We start from the raw sequence: 24,328 nt of genomic DNA, 5'->3' as shown, positions 1-24,328 counted from the left end.
GGGGACTGATGACATCACCCACTCACTATATCCTTTGCATTTCATTATATGAAATACCAAATATCTTAATTTTCTTGTCATTGTCATATGAAACAAAGCTTTATTCCTCCCTGAAAATGTGATATTACCATTGTTTGAAAAATTTGTGGTTCATTCGAGAGGGTCTTTATTTCAAATCTGTAAAATTTGAAATTATTGTATACATGTAATACGACCAATAAAAATCAAAAGAAATAATGAGTGAAGGGCATCATTGACTCTCATTTGCATATACCACAGAGAAACAAGCGAAACTTTAAAATGTCATGAATTTCTTAATTTTTTACTCCTGATTTTTGTCTCACCTGCGAAGCAAAGTGAGACTATAGGCGCCGCTTTTCCGACGGCGGCGGCGTCGGCGTCAACATCAAATCTTAACCTGAGGTTAAGTTTTTGAAATGACATCATAACTTAGAAAGTATATGGACCTAGTTAATAAAACTTGGCCATAAGGTTAATCAAGTATTACTGAACATCCTATTAGAGTTTCATGTCACATGACCAAGGTCAAAGGTCATTTAGGGTCAATGAACTTAGACCATGTTGGAGGAATCAACATCGAAATCTTAACCTGAGGTTAAGTTTTTGAAATGTCATCATAACTTAGAAAATATATGGACCTAGTTCATGAAACTTGGACATAAGGTTAATCAAGTATCAATGAACATCCTGCATGAGTTTCACGTCACATGACAAAGGTCATTTAGGGTCAATGAACTTTGGACGAATTGGGGATATCTGTTGAATTCCCATCATAACTTTGAAAGTTTATGGATCTGATTCATGAAACTTGGACATAATAGTAATCAAGCATCACTGAACATTTTGTGCAAGTTTCAGGTCACATGATCAAGGTCAAAGGTCATTTAGGGTCAATGAACTTTGGCCGAATTGGGGATATCTGTTGAATTCCCATCATAACTTTGAAAGTTTATGGATCTGATTCATGAAACTTGGACATAATAGTAATCAAGCATCACTGAACATTTTGTGCAAGTTTCAGGTCTCATGATTAAGGTCAAAGGTCATTTAGGGTCAATGAACTTTGGCCGAATCGGGGGTATCTGTTGAATTACCATCATAACTTTGAAAGTTTATTGGTCTAGTTCGTTAAACTTGGACATTAGAGTAACCAAGTATCACTGAACATCCTGTGCGTGTTTCAGGTCACATGTCCAAGGTCAAAGGTCAATGAACTTTAGCCGAATTGGGTGTATCTGTTGAATTACCATCATAACTTTGAAAGTTTATGGATCTGATTCATGAAACTTGTACATAAGAGTAATCAAGTATCACTGAACATCCTGTTCCAGTTTCAGGTCACATGATCAAGGTCAAAGGTCATGTAAAGTCAATGAACTTTGGCCATGTTGGGGTTTTTTGTTGAATAACCATCATATCTCTGTAAGTTTATTGGTCTAGTTCATAAAAAGAGGACATAAGAGTAACCATGTATCACTGAACATCTTGTGCGAGTTAGAGTAGTATGCAAAGTCAGCACTGCTGCTATATTGAACCGCGTGATGCAGGTGAGACGGCCAGAGGCATTCCACTTGTTATTTGATTTTTCTCTGTTGATTCGAAGTATGAACTATTTTCTGGGGTGAACTTGACATTTAAATTTCTCCCAAGCTTGCATTTAATTGAGAATTGTAAGTTGATTTTTTTTTTTTAAATTGAGTTGGGTGATAGTGTGAATTCACACTATTAGAATTCAAGTTGTCTTGCATGACAAATGTTCTTCGTCAACATATCTGCAATTATATTCTGTTGTCTGAATTTCTTACCCATAGCTACTTTCTCTTCGGCAAACTTTTGTTTCAGGGATAGTGGCACAGTCTCCTGGCTATCTTCATCATCGCTTGCCTCCACTCTTGACTCCACAAGCTTTCTGACCCTTATTCTTGGCTCATTCTTAATTCGGTCCTCAAGCTTTTCCTTTGTCTCTGAGGATAGATTTATAAAGGAAGAAAGTATATTCATTTTGCGATGAGATGCAGTTTGACAGGCTTTGGAGGTTGCTTCTGCACTAGGGAAAAATGCCTTGCACTTCACAATCTTTTCTTGTAAGATACTGTCCAGGGCTGTTGTTTTTTTTTCTTTTTGCTGCTGAAATGTGGGCATTGGTGGTTTTCTACATGTACATGAATAAAAAAAAAATTATTGAACAACTCCAAATCAAGCATTAAAACTTTCAGCCACTCTATATGACATCACATACACTGTATAACCAGAAACATTTGTGAAATGACATTTGCAAATTGGAGTTAGCCTTTTTTGGAGGCATGGAACTTCATAAAGATTGGATATAAAATAAGAAAGTTATGACAATTAAAAGTTTTGCTTAAATTCACAAAGCAGTTATAATATTTACATCTTGGTCGGTATGCAAATGAGGGGACTGATGACATCACCCACTCACTATATCCTTTGCATTTCATTATATGAAATACCAAATATCTTAATTTTCTTGTCATTGTCATATGAAACAAAGCTTTATTCCTCCCTGAAAATGTGATATTACCATTGTTTGAAAAATTTGTGGTTCATTCGAGAGGGTCTTTATTTCAAATCTGTAAAATTTGAAATTATTGTATACATGTAATACGACCAATAAAAATCAAAAGAAATAATGAGTGAAGGGCATCATTGACTCTCATTTGCATATACCACAGAGAAACAAGCGAAACTTTAAAATGTCATGAATTTCTTATTTTTACTCCTGATTTTTATTTGATTTTTCTCTGTTGATTCGAAGTATGAACTATTTTCTGGGGTGAACTTGACATTTAAATTTCTCCCAAGCTTGCATTTAATTGAGAATTGTAAGTTGATTTTTTTTTTTTAAATTGAGTTGGGTGATAGTGTGAATTCACACTATTAGAATTCAAGTTGTCTTGCATGACAAATGTTCTTCGTCAACATATCTGCAATGATATTCTGTAGTCTGAATTTCTTACCCATGGCTACTTTCGATGTTTCCTTACAAAACGCATTCAACATGAGCTGTGGGATGAAAAAAATAATTGTGATATGGTGCATTCGAATGAGCCATTTTTCCAGTGGAACTACAACCATAAGAATGTTTCTTTTCCAAGACACCACAATATTTTGGCCGATATTGTTTTGTTTTGTTTTAGCGAGAACAATTGGAAAAGTTGTGATTTGTGACCAGTGCGCACTCTCTATCATGTCTCTCAAGCTGAAAAGTGGAAACAGCTATTTTTGCGATCGATGCTGCATTGATTTTGGAGCGTGCAAAACTTTTGTGAGATTTTGCTGCTCGACACCATAGTTATAGAATATACATGTAGGCCTCCAGATCAAGAATCTAGAATCTTCAATGATCTATACTCCTATTGTGCGGAGGCAGGCAAGAACTTGAGTCGTAAGTTGAGAAGCGGCTGAAAACCTGAGACTGTTCAAGTGTCTCTCTTATTTTACTACTTCTACTGTTATAGAGACTAGGGTTGTTTGAATCAAGGATACTTCCCCTATTTGTACAGAATATTAAGTAAGTGAATGGTCAATAGAAACTTGAGTTCTCTCCGATGCGAATGTTCTGTCGGTTAAATTATCGAATCATTTCAATGTATTTACATTATGATGCCAGATAGGTAATATGTTAGCCTATCTGGTGGTCTTGTTTGTCTGTTAGATCTGCAAAGAGGGCATGGAGCTTCCTCTATGGATAATGCGGTCATCTTTGAGATCGCCCTCGACTTCATTATTTACATTCACACGATTAGGAATTTTCCTCACCTGGGACATGTAGTGCACTGTTATTTCATTTCCCCTTCGTATTTTTACACTTCCCCCTAGAATCTTTTTGTGATAATTTTTGATGTATCACCTTTACAAAAAGTTTTTTTGGAATATAAGTTTTCAGTCTGATCCAGATCTACATTTTCTGACGATGAGGTCATGCCATGGTCAGTGACATTCGGAGTTGTTTTATTCGGGGTACACTTTTAAAAATTGACTTCTGTGCATCATAAAAAAAGGAAAAAAGAGGTCTATACTATGTACTGTACAGTAATCTCAAATAGTTACAATGGCAAGCTGTTGATGTTAATTAGAGCAACCTGCCAAATGCAAGAGAACTTTCTTTTATTGAAATACACATAAACTCATCAAAATTGGCCATATCAGTCATTTTTCAGGGCCAAAATTACTGTCTCATTTCATTTTTTTTTTCAATTTTTTTGCCCTAGCATATCTTTATCAAGAAACATTATGTCTAGATCGAGTCTAGATCTAGTAGTAGAAGTAATCATTTGGCATTTTTTATCCAGCCAGAATTGATTGCTGAAATGCGATTTTTTTTTGTTTTTTAAGATTCAAGTCAGTGTTATAAATTTTTTTGCCTACCTTCCAGTAGTTGAATCTGGGCTCTGTAGTAATCTATTTCTTTGTCGTTGGCCTCCTCGTCCTCATCCATGTACCCGACCTCATCTTTGTTCTTACTAGTTCCTGCATGTAGCGTCCTCCTCATTTTCTTTGTGGATGATTTTTGTGAGCTGTCGCGCTTGACAACCTTCTTTTGCAGTTGCCTCCAAATCACAAAGAAAGTACACTTTATCCTCTTGGTGGATTGTCTGTTCAGTTTTTGATCTCATGTTTGCTTTAGACTGTTAATATTTATTTCAAAGTGAAATTTTATATGTCTTGTAGGAGTGTATTCAACATAGTGATTCCTCCTAGTAAACGCTTTCCTCTTCAATTAATCTTAAAGATAGGGGACTTTTCAAAGATTTCCTTTCTTTCAAGTTCATTTTGTTTGATATAAGTTCTGATATTCATTTCCGAATGAATGTATTGCAGAGGTTTATTAAACATAGCAAGTATTGCTCTTGTACCCCCCCCCCCCCATTGCAATACATATAAATGTCCACATCCATGTACTCAACCTCATCTTTGTTCTTGTACTAGCTGTAGCGTCATCCTCAATTTCTTTGTGGATGATTTTTGTGAGCTGTCGCACTCGACATCCTTCTTTGGCAGTTGCCTCCAAATCACAAAGTACACTTTATCCTCGTGGTGGATTGACTGATCAAAGTTTTTGATCTCATGTTTGTTAAAAACTGTTTTGATATTTATTTCAAAGTGAAATTTATCTGTTTTACGCAGAAGTTTATTAAACCTAGTGATTCCACCTAGTAATCGGGCACCTCTTCAAATAATCTAATAGATAGTGGACTTTCAAAAGATTTCCTTTCAAGTTCATTTTGTTTGATATAAGTTCTGATATTCATTTCCAAATGGAATGTATTGCAGAGGTTTATTAAACATATATATAAATCATCTTTATTTCATAGTCAAATAGAGAAGTTACAATAAATCCAGGTCCTCTGCCAGTGATTATGGGACAAACTCCCCTTCACTGGCAATAGGCAGGGTGATAATACACAATATTGATTGAACAGGTACAATTCATAAGGTACAATACATATAGTAAGATTTAACACATAATTTACATTACATAAGAAAGCTGAATATATACTTGACTAAATGGAATGACGTAGAGTATGCAGAAAGTGACAAGCATGTTAAATGAAAAAGAAAGGTGACTGTCTCAATGAAAGAGAAATGAAGAGAGGGACCAAGTATTCAGGACATATATGGAAGTTATTCATACTGGCTAAAAAAAAAATTCAGGGGAAATTCTCTAGTTTTGTTTGGTGAGAAAAACTGGTCTCTGATGGTAACTGTCAAAGCTTACAAATTAGTCAGTGCCGACTATTTTAATGGAATATCCACAGGTACTGGCCCCTGTCACCTAAAAGTATCTAACATGGTAACTTTGCCATCCAGTGGTGCCTTTCATGATATTATTCTCACATACTACCTTCTAAGTTAGTTTTTAATGCAGTCATAGGGATGACTTGTTTCTCTTTCGCATATTACTTTGTTTTCATACAACTTCTTTGTGAAAAAGGCAAAATATTCAAACATAACTTCTTTTAAAATATTTTGGTGAAATTTTCATTTTTATGCTTAATTTTTCTTATTTTACATCAAATCAAGTTTTTGTTTGTGTAGACTTGCCTCAGATGAGCTAGCCTCTTTTTTCGTAATATGTTTTCTTGTCAACTGTTTATTTATTTTCATATTGTATTGTGAGACCTCTAAGGATATTACTTTATCAGTTGTTGGTGGAGCCACCCTACTAATAAGAATATTAATAAATATAGATAAATGAATACATTGCATTCTATTCCCTTTGTTGTGTTGTCATTATAGAAATGAATTAAGATACTTGCATTCATAATGAATATGTGTTAAATTGTAGGGTGCTTTTTTTGTAGCATTTTAGTTTTGATTTGTAATATTGTCAATGGTCCTTAGCTGGACCAGGCTTGGGAAATACTGATCAAAAGCTGCCACTTTACTTTGCACTTTACCTACCTCACTTTCATAAAGAAATTTGTACTGAAGAAGTCCTAGTGCTAGTATTATGAGAATTACATACATTAAAACTTATACCAAGCCCAAATAAACATGAGCATGTTCAAGTATTGAACGTGAAGAAAAGCATGACTCAATCCTGCAACATCCACTTTCAAGAGAAAAAAGGAAATCTTTACATACTTTTCAGAGTAGAGAGTAATTTAATTATATGAATGAATGAACGAATGGATGAATAAATGAACGAATGAATGAAAAAATGACCGGATGGATTAATTACTAACAATGAGCTTGTTGATAAAGGAAGGAATAAATTGAAAAATGATTGAATGGATGGATTGAATGTTGGATAAATGATTGAATTAATGAATGAATGGGTGTCGGATGGATAAGGGAATGGATTAATGATTTGATTTTCAATAACGGGTAATACAAAGAAGTGTATGAAAGGAAGGATGAATGAATGAGTGCATAAAATAACTATTGCTCATGAAAACGGGACATAATCTATGAAAATTCTAGAGTGAACAGTGATTTCTTGGAAATCAATCTCTTCGTCTCATTAAAAACAAAAATAATCAAGAACTATGTATTATCAAACCCGATTACATGCATTTCTTAGATTAAATCTTTAATTTCCTTGCATACATGGAAAAAAATTATGACAAATGAAAAAGAAATGGGAAAATGGTCGGTCAACGGTCACTGCCATTCCCAGAAACAATTTTCTGACAAGGAAAAAAAATGGTCATCAACATTTGATCAGGGTACTCTGCCCGTGCTACCCCATAAATGAGGTATTTATTAGGAATGTATCACAGCCACAAGTACTGAATTGCTCATGGATACACAATATAATATCAAGAAGTGTACAGTTTGACATTCTTACAGAAATATTTCCACAATTAAAAAGTACATTTATGACATAAATAAATTACTGTACTTATGTATATTACTAATATACAATAATTTCGAAAACATTTACTAGTAATACATATTCAGGAATACAAGATTCAAGACCAGGAGGAGAAAAAGTACAAGGGCAACAAGGATGAGAAAGAGAATGATGAAGAAAAAAGGATTAAGAAGAAGAAGAGAAGAGAAAGATAGTAGATAGAAAGGGGCGAGAGAAAGATAATACATGGTCAAGAAGAAGAAAAGGAGGAAGAGGATGTAGAAAATGATTATTAGAAGAAGAGAAGAAGATAAAGGAAAAGAGGGAGGAAAGGAAGAGAAAGATAGAAAGTAGAGGGGGAGTAAAAGAGAGGTCAGGGAAATGGAAGTATGAGACAACAAATTGTACGAAGAAAGATAACAGAGAAAATGAATTCTGTAAAATTTCAAATTAGAAGAATGTCAACTGGAGGTAAAACAAAAACGATACAATATTGACAATATGAGTATGCAGAGTACTGATATAATCTGGAAAAAAGTATGATCTTGAATAATAAATATGGATTGGCAAATTAAGGAGAAATGAAAAAAAAAATACAATTTAACATGTTGAATATGAATCGAGGTAAGATTTAGAGTTATAATAACATGAGGATGAATACAACTGGCAAGACACCTTCGTGATCAATCAAATCTGGTGTTACACAAATATTTATTTATTAAAGGGATCATGGTTGTTTAGAAATCTCATCAAATATTGGGTAAAGAAAGTACCAGGAAGTGATTTAATAAATCCTGCACTTGAATTCGTGTTGCGTTTTACAGAAAAAAAAGTCAAAGCAGCACATGCACAGCAAAAACTGTGGTGTTAACTGGTGTACATAGAGGACCACACCAGTTATTTTATTCCGGTGTTAAATTGGTGGTGTTAGTTTTACACCTATAGGTGTTATTACAACACCTTTGGTTGTTACATTTACACTCTTTGGTGTTATGTTCAATCTTTAGTGTGTAATTTTAACACCTCAGGGTGACGTCCTCTATTAACACCAATCGGTGTAAGTTTTAACACCACAGTTTTTACAGTGTGATATCGCACTAAAATGCCGAGTATTGGTATGATGATAAGCAAAACATTAAAACGTATATGGTTTGGCAAAGTAGTAACAAAAATTAAATTAAAGTCAAGCAAGAAGTGCAGATGGATAATTATGTTAAACACAAAGCCAGAGGAAAATATATATGATGTACTCAGGAACGGTTGATGTGTTGCAACAACTGTTTCATTGAAATTATGTTTGCTTATTGTTGGTTCAAAAGTCTTGACCAGATCGGGCAAAGCTCTTTGTAGCGTTTTCATTATGTTCTATATCTGATTTCACGTAGCCTCCTTGCTAGTGTGTCTCAATTTTCTTAGGGAACGCTGGCTTTGGGGCAAACCGTCACCTGGTTAGGGAAGAATGCCTGGCTACATAACAGTACTCTATAACCGGTCTTTTGTATGAAATGTACACTATCAAATGAATAAATGACATGGAGAAACGTTTGAGCGTACACTGTAAAAAAAACCCCTGATTTTACAGAGAAAGATTTTGCAGAAACCAATAACAGAATCATTCTATAAATTCATAAACAGTAATTTTTCTACAATTTAACAGAACAGGTCTGTTTAAAAAGGGGAAAAGGGTGTCTTATTTATAGCAATTTGAAAGGTTCCATTCACCAAATACCAATTTCCTGTAATATTACATGATATAATGTAAGATTACGCAATCTGGTAAGATTACAGGTGTTCTCGAGACTCTGTTGCAGGAACTTCTTTTATTTTAAGGATAAATTTTCTAACGGTGTAGCAGATAGAGTTCATTGGCTGCATTTGTTGTCATGCTGTTGACATGCTCTATCCATTCAAGATCACTGCTCAGAACGACACCAAGCAATTAAAAAAAGTCATGTCCGATATTTCCGATCCTAACACCAGCTGGTTGGAACTCTTAAGATACCCTCATGAGTGGATATTCATTGTTTTTTTTATTCCACACCATTCCTCAAGAGAAGACAAAGTAGAATTTATAGAACTTGGTGAAGTCTCTGCAAGAGTTGGGTCATCTACATACTGAGAGCATGCAGATGACAGGGAAGCGTCGTTGGCAAGAAAAACTAGAGGTTCAAGTCGTATCCCTGAGGAACCCCGGCTGAGCAGGTAAGTGTTGTTCTTTGTATCCTACTTCTTGTGTTCTCTCGCCCAGGAAGCTACATAACCATGGAAGCGAGGAAGGGCTTACTTTCATCGTATACAGCTTTGTATTATTGTTACGTTGTGATTGACCATGTTACGGTTTTCCTTGTATCTTTCCCTTTTATACCCTTCAAAATTCAATCTTCATTTATTTTGCATCTCGCCTCTTATTTTACATCATAAACAAGAACAGAATACAAAGTAAAATAAACTGTTATTCAAAAGGGTGGTAAAAAAAGGGGGCACTCCCCATGCGCTTGATCGCGGGAAGGGGTAGAAAAAAATAGCAAAAAACAGAAACATTAATATTTTATCCTATTTATCCTGGATTTTTTGCTTCTCCCCGTTCACCTGTCTCTAACAGTTTCCGTAAGAAATTGCCACATTTAAAATTTTATTAAAATGGGGGGGGATCAACACCCATATTTAACAGGCAATGTTTATTCCTCTGTTATATCAATTAAGAACTTGTGAAGCTCAGAAGCATTTATTTGATAGCGCTTTAATTTTTCAAGAAGCAAACCAATTCGTTGTTTAAAATGTTCAGGCGGATTTTTGAATAGGGTTTGCAGAATCACATCCGTAGCTAAACGAAGGTTTGCTTTGGGGTTGATACCGCTGCATGTCGAATTGACGCACTCAATGCCTAAAAAATGGGATAAATTGAAATAAAGAAATTAATGGTGGAAATTACAAGAAGCCAAAATGTATGGTAATTGTGAAGGATTATTTCAATTGAATATTATCTTTGGGAAAGAATAAAAATATACGTTAATTCCATAATAGCAATTGAAGTGCCCTTTTTAATCCTCTCCCCCCAAATATATAAATAAACATATATATATATATATGTGTGTAAATTTATACATGTACAACAGCGTTTGGCAACTCTTTTTTATTTAAATAATGTAAAGAAATGGATGAAGAGAACAATGGTAGGCGTAGCTTAAATCAAGGTTCCCCAGAGCTATCTCCCTTTGGAAAAATTGGTGATGCCGAAAAAATGTCTCTGCCGGGAATCAAACCCGGGCCACAAGCTTTAAACGCCGGTGCCTTAACCACTAGACCTCAGATACGGGTTAATGGCTAGGGCGAACCCAATCCGATTGACCGTCAGATAGACAGATTTTCGACACTATACGAATTATAATTTCCTTTGTCAGGTGAAGGTGGGTTTAGAACAATGACAAGCCGCCATGCCTCAGCTGGATCAAAGCTATTGTTTCGATACAGTACATGTATGAGAGAAGAACTTTACACATTTGTATTTCTTTTCATAAAGTCAATGTTGATAAACCAGAAAGAGAAATTTGAAGAAAAAAATTGTTAACTCCCTTTCCCTATGAATAAAATTTCGATTGTGATCCATTTATGATTTTATATTTGTTTCCACTATTTATTTTGCTGTGTGTTGGGGCACTAAGTTTGAGCATTCTTTGGAATTGATGTGCAAGCAAAAGACATGAAATCATGTATTTACAATTTGTATTTGAATATAAATTCCGTTAATAACGTGTATAGTCTTTGTCGGAATAAACACTAACCGACTAACCGTATGCCGCGAAAAAAAATGTCAGAAAAATAATGTAGCCCGCCCCTGGTCCTTACCCAAAGTTTGGCCACGTATATTGCAGTCACGTGAACTTAGACACGGTCTCTCCTGAGTTGACATATCGTCGAGGTCACCGACCTTTAACCTTCCATCGATGAGCATGAATTGATCCAATTTGAAGTCGGCAATGGAGACCGAACCAATTGGAGAATACTCTAATACAACGAGTAAATCAGCCAGATCCTTGGCAATCTTTGAAAAGAGAATACACAATAAATTGTAACCATGCGCAATAATCTGACCTTTTCTGCACAAAATAAACTTGCAAGATGGAGATTATCCCGAGGGACCCCCCCCCCTTTCCCCTTCCTATTCGACAATGCATATCAGTGAATCGGAGAAAATCATATACAAAGTTGTTATTTCTTCGAGGACAGTCATGAAATTGTAAAAGATTAATAGTTTGTCCTCGTGTTAAAGTCAGCATTCTCTTTGACAGTATTAGTTCTATTTCAGTATTGCTGTAGCAAGAGCAGTTTCCAGTTCTTGTAGTACCTTGACGTAGAATTTTGCCCTGATCATAAGTTGGTTTTGAAAAAACCGTTAACAGAAAAAAATATTGGTTAAGGAGTAATAAAAATCCGGAGTTAAAGTTTTTGTCTCACCTGCATAGCAGTGTGAGACTATAGGCGCCGCTTTTCCGACGGTGGCGGCGGCGTCAACACCAAATCTGAACGAAGGTTAAGTTTTTGAAATGACAGCATGACTTAGAAAGTATATGGACCTAGTTCATGAGACTTAGACATAAGGTTAATCAAGTATCACTGAACATCCTTCATGAGTTTCACGTCACATGACCAAGGTCAAAAGTCATTTAGGGTCAATGAACTTAGACCATGTTGGGGGAATCAACATCAAAATCTTAACCTAAGGTTAAGTTTTTGAAATGTCATCATAACTTAGAAAATATATGGACCTAGTTTATGAGACTTGGACATAAGGTTAATCAAGTATCACTGAACATCCTGCATGAGTTCACGTCACATGACCAAAATCAAAAGTCATTTCGGGTCAATGAACTTTGGCCGAATTGGGGGTATCTGTTGAATTACCATAACTTTGACAGTTTTTGGATCTGATTCATGAAACTTGGACAAAATAGTAATTAAGTATCACTGAACATCCTGTACAAGTTTCAGGTCACATGATCAAGGTCAAAGGTCAATTAGGGTCAATGAACTTTGGCCAAATTGGGGGTATTTGTTGAATTACCATCCTAACTTTGAAAGTATATTGGTCTAGTTCATTAAACTTGGACTTAAGAGTAATCAAGTATGAACATCATGTGCGCATTTCAGGTCACATGAACAAGGTCAAAGGTCAATTAACTTTGGCCGAATTGGGGGATTTCTGTTGAATTACCATTATAACTTTGAAAGTTTATGGATCTGATTCATGAAACTTGGACATAAGAGTAATCAAGTATCACTGAACATCCTGTGCGAGTTTCAGGTCACATGATGAAGGTCAAAGGTCATGTAAGGTCAATGAACTTTGGCCATGTCGGGTTTTTTGTTGATTTTTTGTTGAATTACCAACATTTTTGTTGAATTACCAACATCTTGTGCGAGTTATAGTAGTTTTCAAAGTCAGCACTGCTGCTCATATTGAATCGCGTGATGCAGGTGAGACGGTCAGAGGCATTCCACTTGTTATTTTATGACGTCGCAGACGTGCAGCTCCTCCATAAATTCAGGGCAATGAAGGCATCAACCCTCGATACCAAGGCCCAGTCAAAGTCATCAACACCCAAGAATAATACACCCTAAGCCAAGGCTATATAGGTCATGAACAAAACAACGCAAGAACGGGGGCGCTGCGCAGCAGATGGAATACCATGGGCCGAGGTACCGTGGCCGAGTGGTCTAAGGCGCCTGGCTACACATGGAAAGTCCAGGGTTCGATCCCCGGCCGCAGCACATATTCCCGTGAGCAAGAAATTCAATATACAATGCTCTTTTATTCTTCTTTCAAATAGATGGAAATGCTATATATGCATTATTGGTAACTGGGTGTCCTCTTGTTAAAACAAATGGGCCTATACAAAGAAATGGACTTTCGTTTAAGCGAGTTTTCACTCATCGACGCACAATGACTTTAGCTACGCCTGTGGGGCCCCGGCAGGGTCACTCTCCACATGGACTGCTACCCACCAGTGTCCAACAACCTCAGAAAAGCACGCTAAATGGCCTAACAGCATTAACTAATTATAAATTTGCAACCCTTAATGGCGTAACCCATGAAGAAAGCCACCCCAAATGACGGGAACAGGGAAAATCCCCTAATTTGATGCCATGCGTGGCGTAAACATCGAATCGATTAATTTGATACCATATACACTCCTTTAGAATAAATTCCAATCAAGATTTTTTGCCAGCTCTGGCATTTCAATGAAAGAATTCACATCGTCATCTGCCCTTTCATCAAGTTTTCGAAAACTTTGAAAAAGTGGTATCTGCACCTGTTGTCTTCAACATCACTTAATTTGCTCATGCGTGGCACAACTGGTACAAACAGGGATATTAATACAAACCGATGGGTTTCACTTTTACATCCATGCAGAATAATTTCGCAATGAATAAATATATTTCCTTTTCCTTAAGCATATAATTCTCAAGAGCTCAGTATCTTTCGATTAATTTTGTTTAAATTATCATCTGAGTATGAAAGCAGGTTGGGATGTCAAATAAATTATTATAATGGAAACTGAAAATGGAAACATTGTGGAAGGTAATTTCCCGAGTGCCCAATATCATGCGATTTGATTGCATGTAATTATTATCGGTTTATCATCTGAGCGATATAGCTATTTGGATGTGAGCGCAGTATCGAACGTAATCATGGTAATGGAAACTGAAAATTGAAACCTTGGTGAAAATAATTTCACAATACTTAACCGATAGGGATAATAGGAATTATGGTTTCTTTACTAATAATGGCAAACAACATTCGTTGTCATTATTCGTTAAAAAGGAAGGGTCGCTGGAGTGGTTTAAGTAATTGTAGAGGAAGTTGCAAAGACCGCGGTGATCTGACAACGCTTGACAATTCTGGGCCGACTTCTACTTTACTGTTAACACCATACTAACAGATGGTTAGTACCTATTGCTGTTAATCATGCACTGTAAAAAAAAAATGAAGTGCTAATTTAGCACTTACAGTGCTTGTATAATGACTGTACTGTAATTAAGTGCTAAATGAGCACTTTGTTTTTTTTACAGTGATGTATAGCAACTTGTAAATGCAACAGACTTGCTATCGTAGCAGTATCATGATGACAATTATCACATTCCATCCACATTCTTAGTAGTCCAGGATAAAAGAGGCGTAACCTTGTTTTATTATGTATATAATATTTTTTAATGGTTTCTTGTCAATTCGAGGGTGCTGATTACGAATCTGAATGATGCCACTCCTGTAACCTTGAGCATTTTCCGCAAATTGGCAAAATCCAATATGGCCGCCAAAATATGCAAATAACCCATAAAAATCCTAAAATTGTCCGCACATTTGCTACGAAATGCAAGAAATTGTGTGGCAGGAGTGAGATACTCTGAAAAATTAATTTTTGACAAAATATTTATTTTTTTCATATTCAAAATGGCCGCCTAAAATCCATTGTATACTCTATTATGTACAATATAAAGAGGGAAAACTAGCTTTCGCAAAAGTGAGCACTAAACTGCAAAAAATCGCGATGTATGAACGAAGTGATATATGCAAATCATTATTACTAACGAGATATATCATTCATTATATCATAAATGGGAAGATTTCTGTATTTTGATATCTAAAATGGCCGCCACTGGCCCAAACAGTATTGCGTACAATGGCAATGGGGGCCAAAAAATTCACAAGAGTGATGACTAAAATGCATATTATTAAGATTACACGAGTGGAATACTGACTAAAAACATAACTGTTAACGAAATATATCATTAATATGCCATGTATTGTGATGAATGTTGTATTTTGGTTTTCAAAATGGCTGCCAAAGGCCCTAAAAGTACTATGCACACAATGAGAAAGAGTGGCAAAGAAATCACAAGAGTGATCACTAAAATGCATATAGATATGTGATAAATTAATGGGATACTGTTTAAAAACATATTTTCTAACGAAATACATCATTCAGGTTTAAAGTTTGTGTTAAATACTGTAGTTTTACTTTGAAAATGGCCTCCATAGACATTAACAATATTATGCACAATGCAAAGTGGGAAACCAATATGAGCACCATGAATGCAAGTATTAGTGATCTATGAGTAGAATATTGTCCGAAAGCATAATTTATATCAAGAGATATCTTTTATTCTGCCAGTTAGGTGATGAATACTGTTATTGGAAAGTCAAAATGGCCGATACAGGCCCTTATGATATTATGCACAATGTGAATGGGCACAAATTATTTCAACAGAATTTGGCTTTGCTTGGCCAAATGGTGATGTATGAGTGAAATATCGTCTGAAAACACGATTTATAACAAAATATATCATATTATATGTAATTTAGGTGATAAATACTGTATTTCAACATTCAAAATGGCTGACATATGCCCTTTTTGTTAACATTATTTGTCTACACTCAAATTGTATATTATACGATAAGGGCCTATGGTGGCTATTTTCAATTTAAAAAAGCAGTGTTTATCACCTTAAATACACGACATTATGATATATCTTGTTATAAACCATGGTTTTAGACAACATTTCACCCTTGCATCAGAATTCACAATTATAGGCAATATTTAGAGTCAAACAAAGCCAAATTATGTCAAAATTATATGTCCAATGTTTCAATGTACATAATACTTTTAGGACCTATGGCAGCCATTTTGGATTTCAAAGTACAGCATTTATTACCTCCACAAACAATATGTGATGTGTTTAGTTAGAAATCATGTTTAAGACAATATTTCTACTCGTATATCACAGTCATATGCATTTTATGATTCTCACTCTTGTGAAAATTAGTTTCTCCATTCGCATTGTACATAATAAATGTAGGGATTATGGCGGCCATTTTGAATGTAAAAATACAGCATTTATCACATAAATTGCATATTAACAATGATGTTTTTAGTCAGTGTTCCACTAGTTTATTTTAATTATATGCATTTTAGTGCTCACTCTTGTCACTTTTTCCCCCGGCTATTGCCCTTGTACATAATACTCTTTATGCCACTGGTCGCCATTTTGAATGTTGAAATACAGTATTTATCACCTAAATTACATAAGATATGATATATTTTGTTATATTAAATAGTGGAAGTAAAATACGAGCTGTGATTGGCTGGATTTGTACCACGTGACCTCCCTTCAAAAAGTTATATTGTACATATGTACAATATAACTTTCGATTTTTGGATGGCAAAATCCATGATGGGGGGCTTAGATTGAGGGATCTATTTACTATAATAAATAGTGAACGTTCTATCATACAATATTACTGGACTATATGAACTCCAAATATAAAATTATCCCTCGTGCAAGCCTATTTCACCTCGGCCTTCGGCCTCGGTGAAATAAACCTGCACTTGGGATAATTTTATATTTGTCGTACATATAATCCGGTATATTGTACAATAGATTGTACACTATTTATATAATATATCATGTTTCCAGACGATATTTACTCATACATCACCGTCTGGCCGGCTCGGTGTAAAAATGGCAGAGGTAATAATGGCAGAGGTAAAAATGGCAGAGGTAAAAATGGCAGAGATAAAAATGGCAAAGGTAATAATGGCAGAGGTAAAATTGGCAGAGGTAATAATGGCAGAGGTAAAAATGGCAGAGGTAAAAGTGGCAGAGGTCAAACTGGCAGAGGTAATAATGACAGCTCTTTATGCCACTGGTCGCCATTTTGAATGTTGAAATACAGTATTTATCACCTAAATTACATAAGATATGATATATTTTGTTATAAATCATGTTTCCAGACGATATTTACTCATACATCACCGTCTGGCCGGCTCGGTGTAAAAATGGCAGAGGTAATAATGGCAGAGGTAAAAATGGCAGAGGTAAAAATGGCAGAGGTAAAAATGGCAGAGGTAAAAATGGCAGAGGTAAAAATGGCAGAGGTAAAATGGTAGAGGTCATAATGGGAGAGGTAAAAATGACAGCTCTAGGTAAAATATGGCCAGCCTCAAACCCTGATGCAATGAATTGTCAAAAAGCCCCCGCATGTACATAGATTAAATTAGAAGTGCATGTCACGGTTAGGCATTTCATCATATCATTATGTTTTATCGGCATAACAATGCTATTTACGAATTCGTTGGAGGTGTACCGTGAAGGCTTTTTAAAAAGAAATCAAACGACAAATATTTTTTCATTCAATTCATCAGGAGCAAAATGAAACTGCACTATTAATAATAATAATCTTGACTGGTAAACCAATTTGGGGTCGATCGAGGGGGACCGTTTGGTTCAGATTCTTTGCATAAAAGAAGACCCTGAACCTTCTTTACCATTGCATCCAATATGATAAAGACGGCTTGATGGTCATAACCCATGGAAGCGGAAGTGCTGTTGGGTATTTTGTACACCATAAGCAGCACCCTCTTGATAATTAGCTTGGTATGCTAAAAAGGCTTTGTTTATTATCTGATTGTTATTATTTTTGTTGTAATTCTTTTTCTGAGTCAAAAGAACTTCACTTAGTTGAAATAATTTTTAAAGTCATTTTCCCCCTTAACCAAATCCCCTTTGATTTTAGAGTGAAAACTTTTTTCTTCTCGGCTTTTTAACAAACCAGCACCCCATATCTCTTTCATTTTTGCTTATGCCAACTTTATCTTTGCAATTTTCAACTCCGCCATTTTTTACACTGTTAGAAATTCTATACTTAAAAATAAAAAAAAATCCTGCGACAGAGTCTGGAGAACACCTGTAATCTTACTTCACTGTGTAATCCTACATGCATGCATTTGTATAAACTTACAGAAAATTGATATTTCGTGCATGTACCCTTACAAATTTATTGTAATAAAACTGTTTTCCCCTTTTTTTAAAACATATCTGTTCTGTAAAATTGAAGAAAAATTGTTGAAAACCATCCTGTTATTATAATCATCAAAATTATTTTTTTTTTCTGTAAAACCTGTTTTTTTAATTTTTCTTCTGTAAAATCTACTGTTTTTTCTAATAGTGTACCTCGGCAACTTTTACCTCTGCTATTGTCACGTCTTCCATTTTTACCTCTTGTCATTTATGCCTCTGCTCTTTGCATTGACGCCCAATGGCGACAATGCATTGTTCTTGTTCCATATTCCTATTCCGTAATCTTCTTCTTCTTCTTCTTCTTCTTCTTCTTCTTCCACCAAAATCCCATTTGTTTAACACATGGTTTTGTTAGCTCTACCCTGACTCCGTCCCTCATCCAAATTCATCCAAATTTGGTAGACATGTTGTCCAGCATCCCTAGTTGTGCCTCTCGTCTTCCATTTTCCAAAATCACTCATGCATGACCATCCAGGCGCCATTTTGTCAATTTCAAGTCCATTTGCATACCATTCTTCATTCTTTCATATCTCAGTTATCCTGCATGCTACAGACTTCTAACAAATTGCTATAGATAGTCCAAGAGTTGCTCCATCATCTGCGACGTATAACTTGACCTTCAAAATGCCATCTTCATGCCTTAAATTCAAATCCGAAATAGCCTTCCTTCAAAAACTTCATATTTATTGAAATGTAATGTCTAAAAGTCGTAAAATGGCCGTAACTTTTCTGTTTTTATTCATTTTGCGCTCATTCTTTTAGAAATTGATCACGGTATCATAACATACATGCTACTAAGTTTTCACGCATCATTGATCTTCCGTCATTGAAATAGCGCCCTCTAAAGTTTCAAAAACGCTTACCTTTGAATGCCCCTCATTGCGTCATGCATGGCCAAACCCGTACCCTTTCTTGGATTTAGGGTCTTTAAGATATGCCCTTTCATGCCATTTAAAAAAATATATACCTTACAACTGACGAAATATCTCAAAAATGCTCCCGAAAATCAGCAAAATACCCAAAAATGCACTTTACTGCCAGCACAACTTCAACTTGCTCTTATTTCCTTATTATTGAAGCTTATTCTTTTTAACTTGGCAGATATGAGTATTGATATATACTTAAACAGTTCGTTAATGTTTTGTAACAGAAACTAACAAATTGCTGACGGTAGCTTAAAATTATTGTGCAAAACCTTCATTTTTAATGTCTTTCTTTATATGGCATTTACTTCCGGTCTATTGCTTCCACACAAATAAAAGTGGTATCAATGTCCCCGCATTGGAATACTCTTTCCAGTGATACCAAATACGACATAGGTTACAACAGAAAATTTCAAGATAAGTCAATCTGAACACATGGTATACTGCTCACAATGCACACATTTTCAACAACCACGTATGGGCCGCCAATATGGTCTAAAAAATTTTACTCGAGAATGTAACTTCCTATGGACAGCAAAATGTGCTAATATCCAATTTGATTAACATGTAATATTTGTTAGTCCTCCCCTGCCACCGTTCCTCATCAAAATTCATTCTAATTTGGTAGACATGTTATCCATAATTAGTGACCATAACTTTAGAAATAGCGCCCTCTATTGCAAAGTCTTAAAATAGTTGAATTGCCGTAACTTCCTTTGAATTTATTTTTGTCTCATATTTTCAGGGTTTGCCAATTGTATCATTTCACATAATCTAACTGTGTTTTACGCATCAGTGACCATTCCTCTAAGAAATAGCGCCCTCTAATATTTTGAGAATGTATATCATCTACAGTTTTCTTTCTATCTCTTTTTGTTTCTTGCCCTCTATTAAATCAGAGGCGTCAATGCATGCACATCGTTCTGAAACGATTGCAGTTCTAGTTTTATATCTGCTGTTCTTACCTCTGCCATTTTTACCTCTGCCATTTTTACCTCTGCCATTTTTACCTCTGCCATTATTACCTCTGCCATTTTTACCTCTGCCATTATTACCTCTGCCATTTTTAACTGGCACCATCTGGCCAAGCAAAGCCAAATTGTGCTGAAATAATTTGTTCCCATTCACATTGTGCATAATATCGTAAGGGCCTGTAGCGGCCATTTTGACTTTCCAATAACAGTATTTATAACCTAACTGGCAGAATAAATTATATCTCTTAACTGCTTAATAGAAATAATGCTTTCAGACAATGTTTTACTCATAGATCACTAATACCTGCATTTATGGTGCTCACTCCTGTGAATATTGGTTTTCCACTTTGCATTGTGCATAATACTGTTAATGTCTCTGGTGGCCATTTTGAAAGTAAAAATACAGTATTTAACACACACTTTAAACCTGAATGATATATTTCGTTAGAAAATATGTTTTTAAACAGTATCTCATTAATTTATCACATATATATGCATTTTAGTGATTACTCTTGTGATTTCTTTGCCCCACTTTTTCATTGAGGATAATACTTTTAGGGCCTTTGGCAGCCATTTTGAATATCAAAATACAACATTCATCACATACATAACATATTGATAATATATTTCGTTAACCATTATGTTTTTAGTCAATATTCCACTCGTTTAATCTTAATAATATGCATTTCTGTGATAACTCTTGTAAATTTTTTTCGGCCCCCATTGTCATTGTACGCAATACTGTTTGGGCCAGTGGCTGCCATTTTAGATATCAAAATACAGAAATGTTCCCATTTATGACATAATAAATGATATATCTCGTTAGTAATGATGATTTGCATATATTACTTCGTTCATATATCGCAATTTTTTAGCGGTTTAGTGCTCATTTTTGTGAAAATTGGTTTTCCCTATTTATATATATTTTACATAATAGAGTATACAATGGACTATGGCGGCCATTTTGAATATCAGGAAAATAAATATTTTGTCAACAATTATTTTTTTCAGAGTGTATTTTACTCCTGCCACACGCTTTCATGCATTCCATAGCCAATGTGCGGACAATTTTAGGATTTTCATGGGTAGTTTGCATATTTTGGCGGCAATATTGGATTTTGCCAATTTGCGGAAAATGCTCAAGGTTACACGAGTGGCATCATCCAGATTCGTAATCAGCACCCTCGAATTGACAAGAAACCATCAAAAAATATTGTATATATAAAAAAAAAAAAGGTTTGGTCAAGTTTCTATGGGGCCTATCCTAGACTATAGCTACTAAATAAAACGAACAAATGCCTTGAAATTGTTTTGGGTTTTCATAGCTTCAAATACTCAATGCCACAGTCAAAGCAAAAAAGGAAAAAAGAAGGCAAATTAGGCAATGAAGGCCAATTAGGCAAAGAAAAAGTAGGCACGACGAAGCCTTACGACCAAGGACCGGGTATGTCAAGTCACTACCATGACTACAGCACGTAATACTAGAATCACTGAACATGACTGAGGTCTACTTTGGTGCAGGAGTACCGCAAAAGAACGCCAGCTAGTACTAAAGTACACATTTGCAATGGTATATTTTACAACATGACTCCCCCTCTCCTCCTGCGAAATGTAACAACTTCAAAGAATCTACGTTAATACTGCATTTAAAAAAAATGATTATTTTAGAATTCCATGACAATTTTGGAAGGGGAATTTATAAACATTTTGGTTCATGCATTTGACAAATTATCAGATCCGGAATAAATAATTTCTGTTCGGGATTACCTGTAATTTTTCCGACCAGGTAGAATTTATGAGCATACTCTTTTCGAGTTTCCTTCCAAATTCCACGATTTCTATGACTCCGTGATCAATTACAGATCCTGTTATAGCATCTCCTCGCACGCAGAACCCAAGTACCTGAAAACAAAAGTTAATTATTGTGCAACTTAAATACGAATTTTGCAAGTATACAAAGCATGGCTTTTACCAGGTCCCTGGGAACGATTTTTTACAGGGATACTGATGCAAATTTGACAATCAAAAAAGAAAAGAAAGGGGGGAAAGGGGGCGTTCAAAAAAGTAGGTCTTTTTAACGAAAAATTTGACGAGTGAAGAAATGAAAATAAAGGGTTTCACTAAGAAATTGATGTCTTTTGGTTACGGGAAAATTTGGACAAAATTGAAAAAAAAAGGTTCTTCTAAAAATGTAGGTAATTTGGTTATTCATTTTGCCACACCTACCAGAATTCCACAGGGTGCTGTCTGTGTGTGGAGCTCGGTGTAAAAATGGCAGAGGTAAAAAGGGCAAAGGTAAAAATGGCAGAGGTAAAAATGGCAGAGGTAAAAGTGGCAGAGGTAAAAATGGCAAAGGTAAAAGTGGCAGAGGTAAAAATGGCAGAGGTAAAAATGGCAGAGGTAAAAGTGGCAGAGGTAAAAATGGCAGAGGTAAAAGTGGCAGAGGTAAAAATGGCAAAGGTAAAAATATAATTAAACTGTATCATATCAATATCTATTCATATCCATTATGATGTTGAAAGGTGAAAAACTACTTTTATTACAGAACGTTTTGTTATTTTTCTGTTATGCAAGTGGTTCAAATAAATCGCGAACTCGTCTATTTCAGTGTGCTAATGGTAGCGCACATTGGTGTTTACATTACAATTCGTTTGGTATATATGTGATGAAGTGCTGTTCTACTATACGAACTGACCAGGATAAATCCTTTCATCACTCACTATATTTGAAATCATTTTGGCATGAAAATGTTTGAGTTTAACCATATCAACGATAAAGTATAGACCTAATTCGTTCATAATACTTATTGTGTCGATAGGAGTCCATTCAAGGTTAATAACTATGACTGATATTAACTGGAAAGGCTCTATTTTTTCCTTGCTGATAGCATGTCATGATCTTTACCTCTGAAATTATTGCCTTTGCCATTATAACCTCTGCCATTTTTACCTCTGCCATTATTACCTTTGCCATTATTACCTCTGCCATTTTTACCTCTGCCATTTTTACCCGGGACCGTCTGTGGGGAATAACACACACAACAACCCCAAGAATCTTGGGGTTGTTTGAAGACCCTCAGCACCCTGCTTCTCATGGCCGTGACATTAACCACTATTATACAAGAGTCAATCATTTTACATCAGGTGATATCAAGTTGGGGAAATTAATTAATCGTCTCACGATTTATCCACAAAGAGGGAATTTTATAAACCTTCCTGATTTTTTATTAATGAAATATCCCGAAAAGCAATTTTTGACATTTTCAGTGTTGAACATATTCGAATTAGAATAGAGCAAAATAAGTTTTTATTGAACGTTGATGTAATTCATTACACTGTTTTTCAAGAAGAGGGATATTTTCAAGCCCACCCCAATCAATTTGTTGAGATTTTGTTTATCCTCGCTCCATCATCATTCCACTTCGTGCAAAAATTATCCGCCAATTAGGACGAAGGAAACCCCCCTAGTAAGTTTGGTAAGAGAAGCCAGGGATATAGTTGAGTAAATACCTGAAGTAATCGTTCACTGTTGATCTCCAAACTTAATGTTATTTCCTTCATCACCTTAAAGTTTGCATACTCGTAGCACTCCGATTTGTTCCGATAAGCCTTTCTCTCGAAACATGCCGTAATATCTACAACTTTGGGTGTAACCATCTTAATTGCCACCTTCCTACCCTTGTAAGTTCCCTCAAACACCTCTTTCGTAAAGCCATACCCAAGGGACCGCCCTTGTGACATATTTGAGATGTCATCACAAGTAAGAAGCTTATAGTTGACGTTGGCCTGTGTTAGATTACGCGTGTTAGGGTTGACGCCTGTGGAGTTATGCTTCTCAAGAAGGTCTTGAAGATCACCTGTGAGGGCGCTGCAGTGTTTGAAATAAAGGATGTGGACAATGGTGCAGAGAGCAATCAGCCACTGGCATCGGGGGCTGGTACGCAACTTAATCGAGATGCCCTTGAAGTTTACTGCCATCCCTTGTATTAGAAGTGCCTCTAATATACGACAAATTTCACCTGCAGATGGCCCCGTCTTATAAGATTGATCTGTTCAACCTCATCCACCACTGTCCTATTTTTTCTCACCGAAAATTTGCACAATGTCCTGTGTAAACAAAAAGGATCACACTGATTTTTCTTGTAAAGAAAACTATTAATGTTTGAATATACAACATTATAGGGAGGAGTGGGGCAATTTACAATTTTGCAAATTAAGTACCGCGAAACTAGG

At 35.5% G+C, this 24,328-nt stretch overlaps 1 protein-coding gene across 1 annotated transcript; it reads right to left on the bottom strand.

Moving 5' to 3' along the window:
• Positions 1-10,020: 10,020 nt before the first annotated feature.
• Positions 10,021-24,073, bottom strand: LOC121424211 (extracellular tyrosine-protein kinase PKDCC-like). The gene is made up of 4 exons (XM_041619818.1): positions 23,606-24,073; positions 21,864-21,998; positions 11,189-11,384; positions 10,021-10,226 (listed from the first exon to the last, which is right to left on the bottom strand). Exons 1-4 carry the CDS (start codon positions 24,071-24,073, stop codon positions 10,021-10,023), a joined length of 1,005 nt encoding a protein of 334 aa, XP_041475752.1.
• Between the last annotated feature and the right edge of the window lie 255 nt (positions 24,074-24,328).

The sequence above is a fragment of the Lytechinus variegatus genome, chromosome 11 (genome assembly GCF_018143015.1).
Source record: "Lytechinus variegatus isolate NC3 chromosome 11, Lvar_3.0, whole genome shotgun sequence".
In the NCBI taxonomy this organism is placed as follows: domain Eukaryota; kingdom Metazoa; phylum Echinodermata; class Echinoidea; order Temnopleuroida; family Toxopneustidae; genus Lytechinus; species Lytechinus variegatus.
This window is presented reverse-complemented; position numbering and strand designations above follow the sequence as displayed.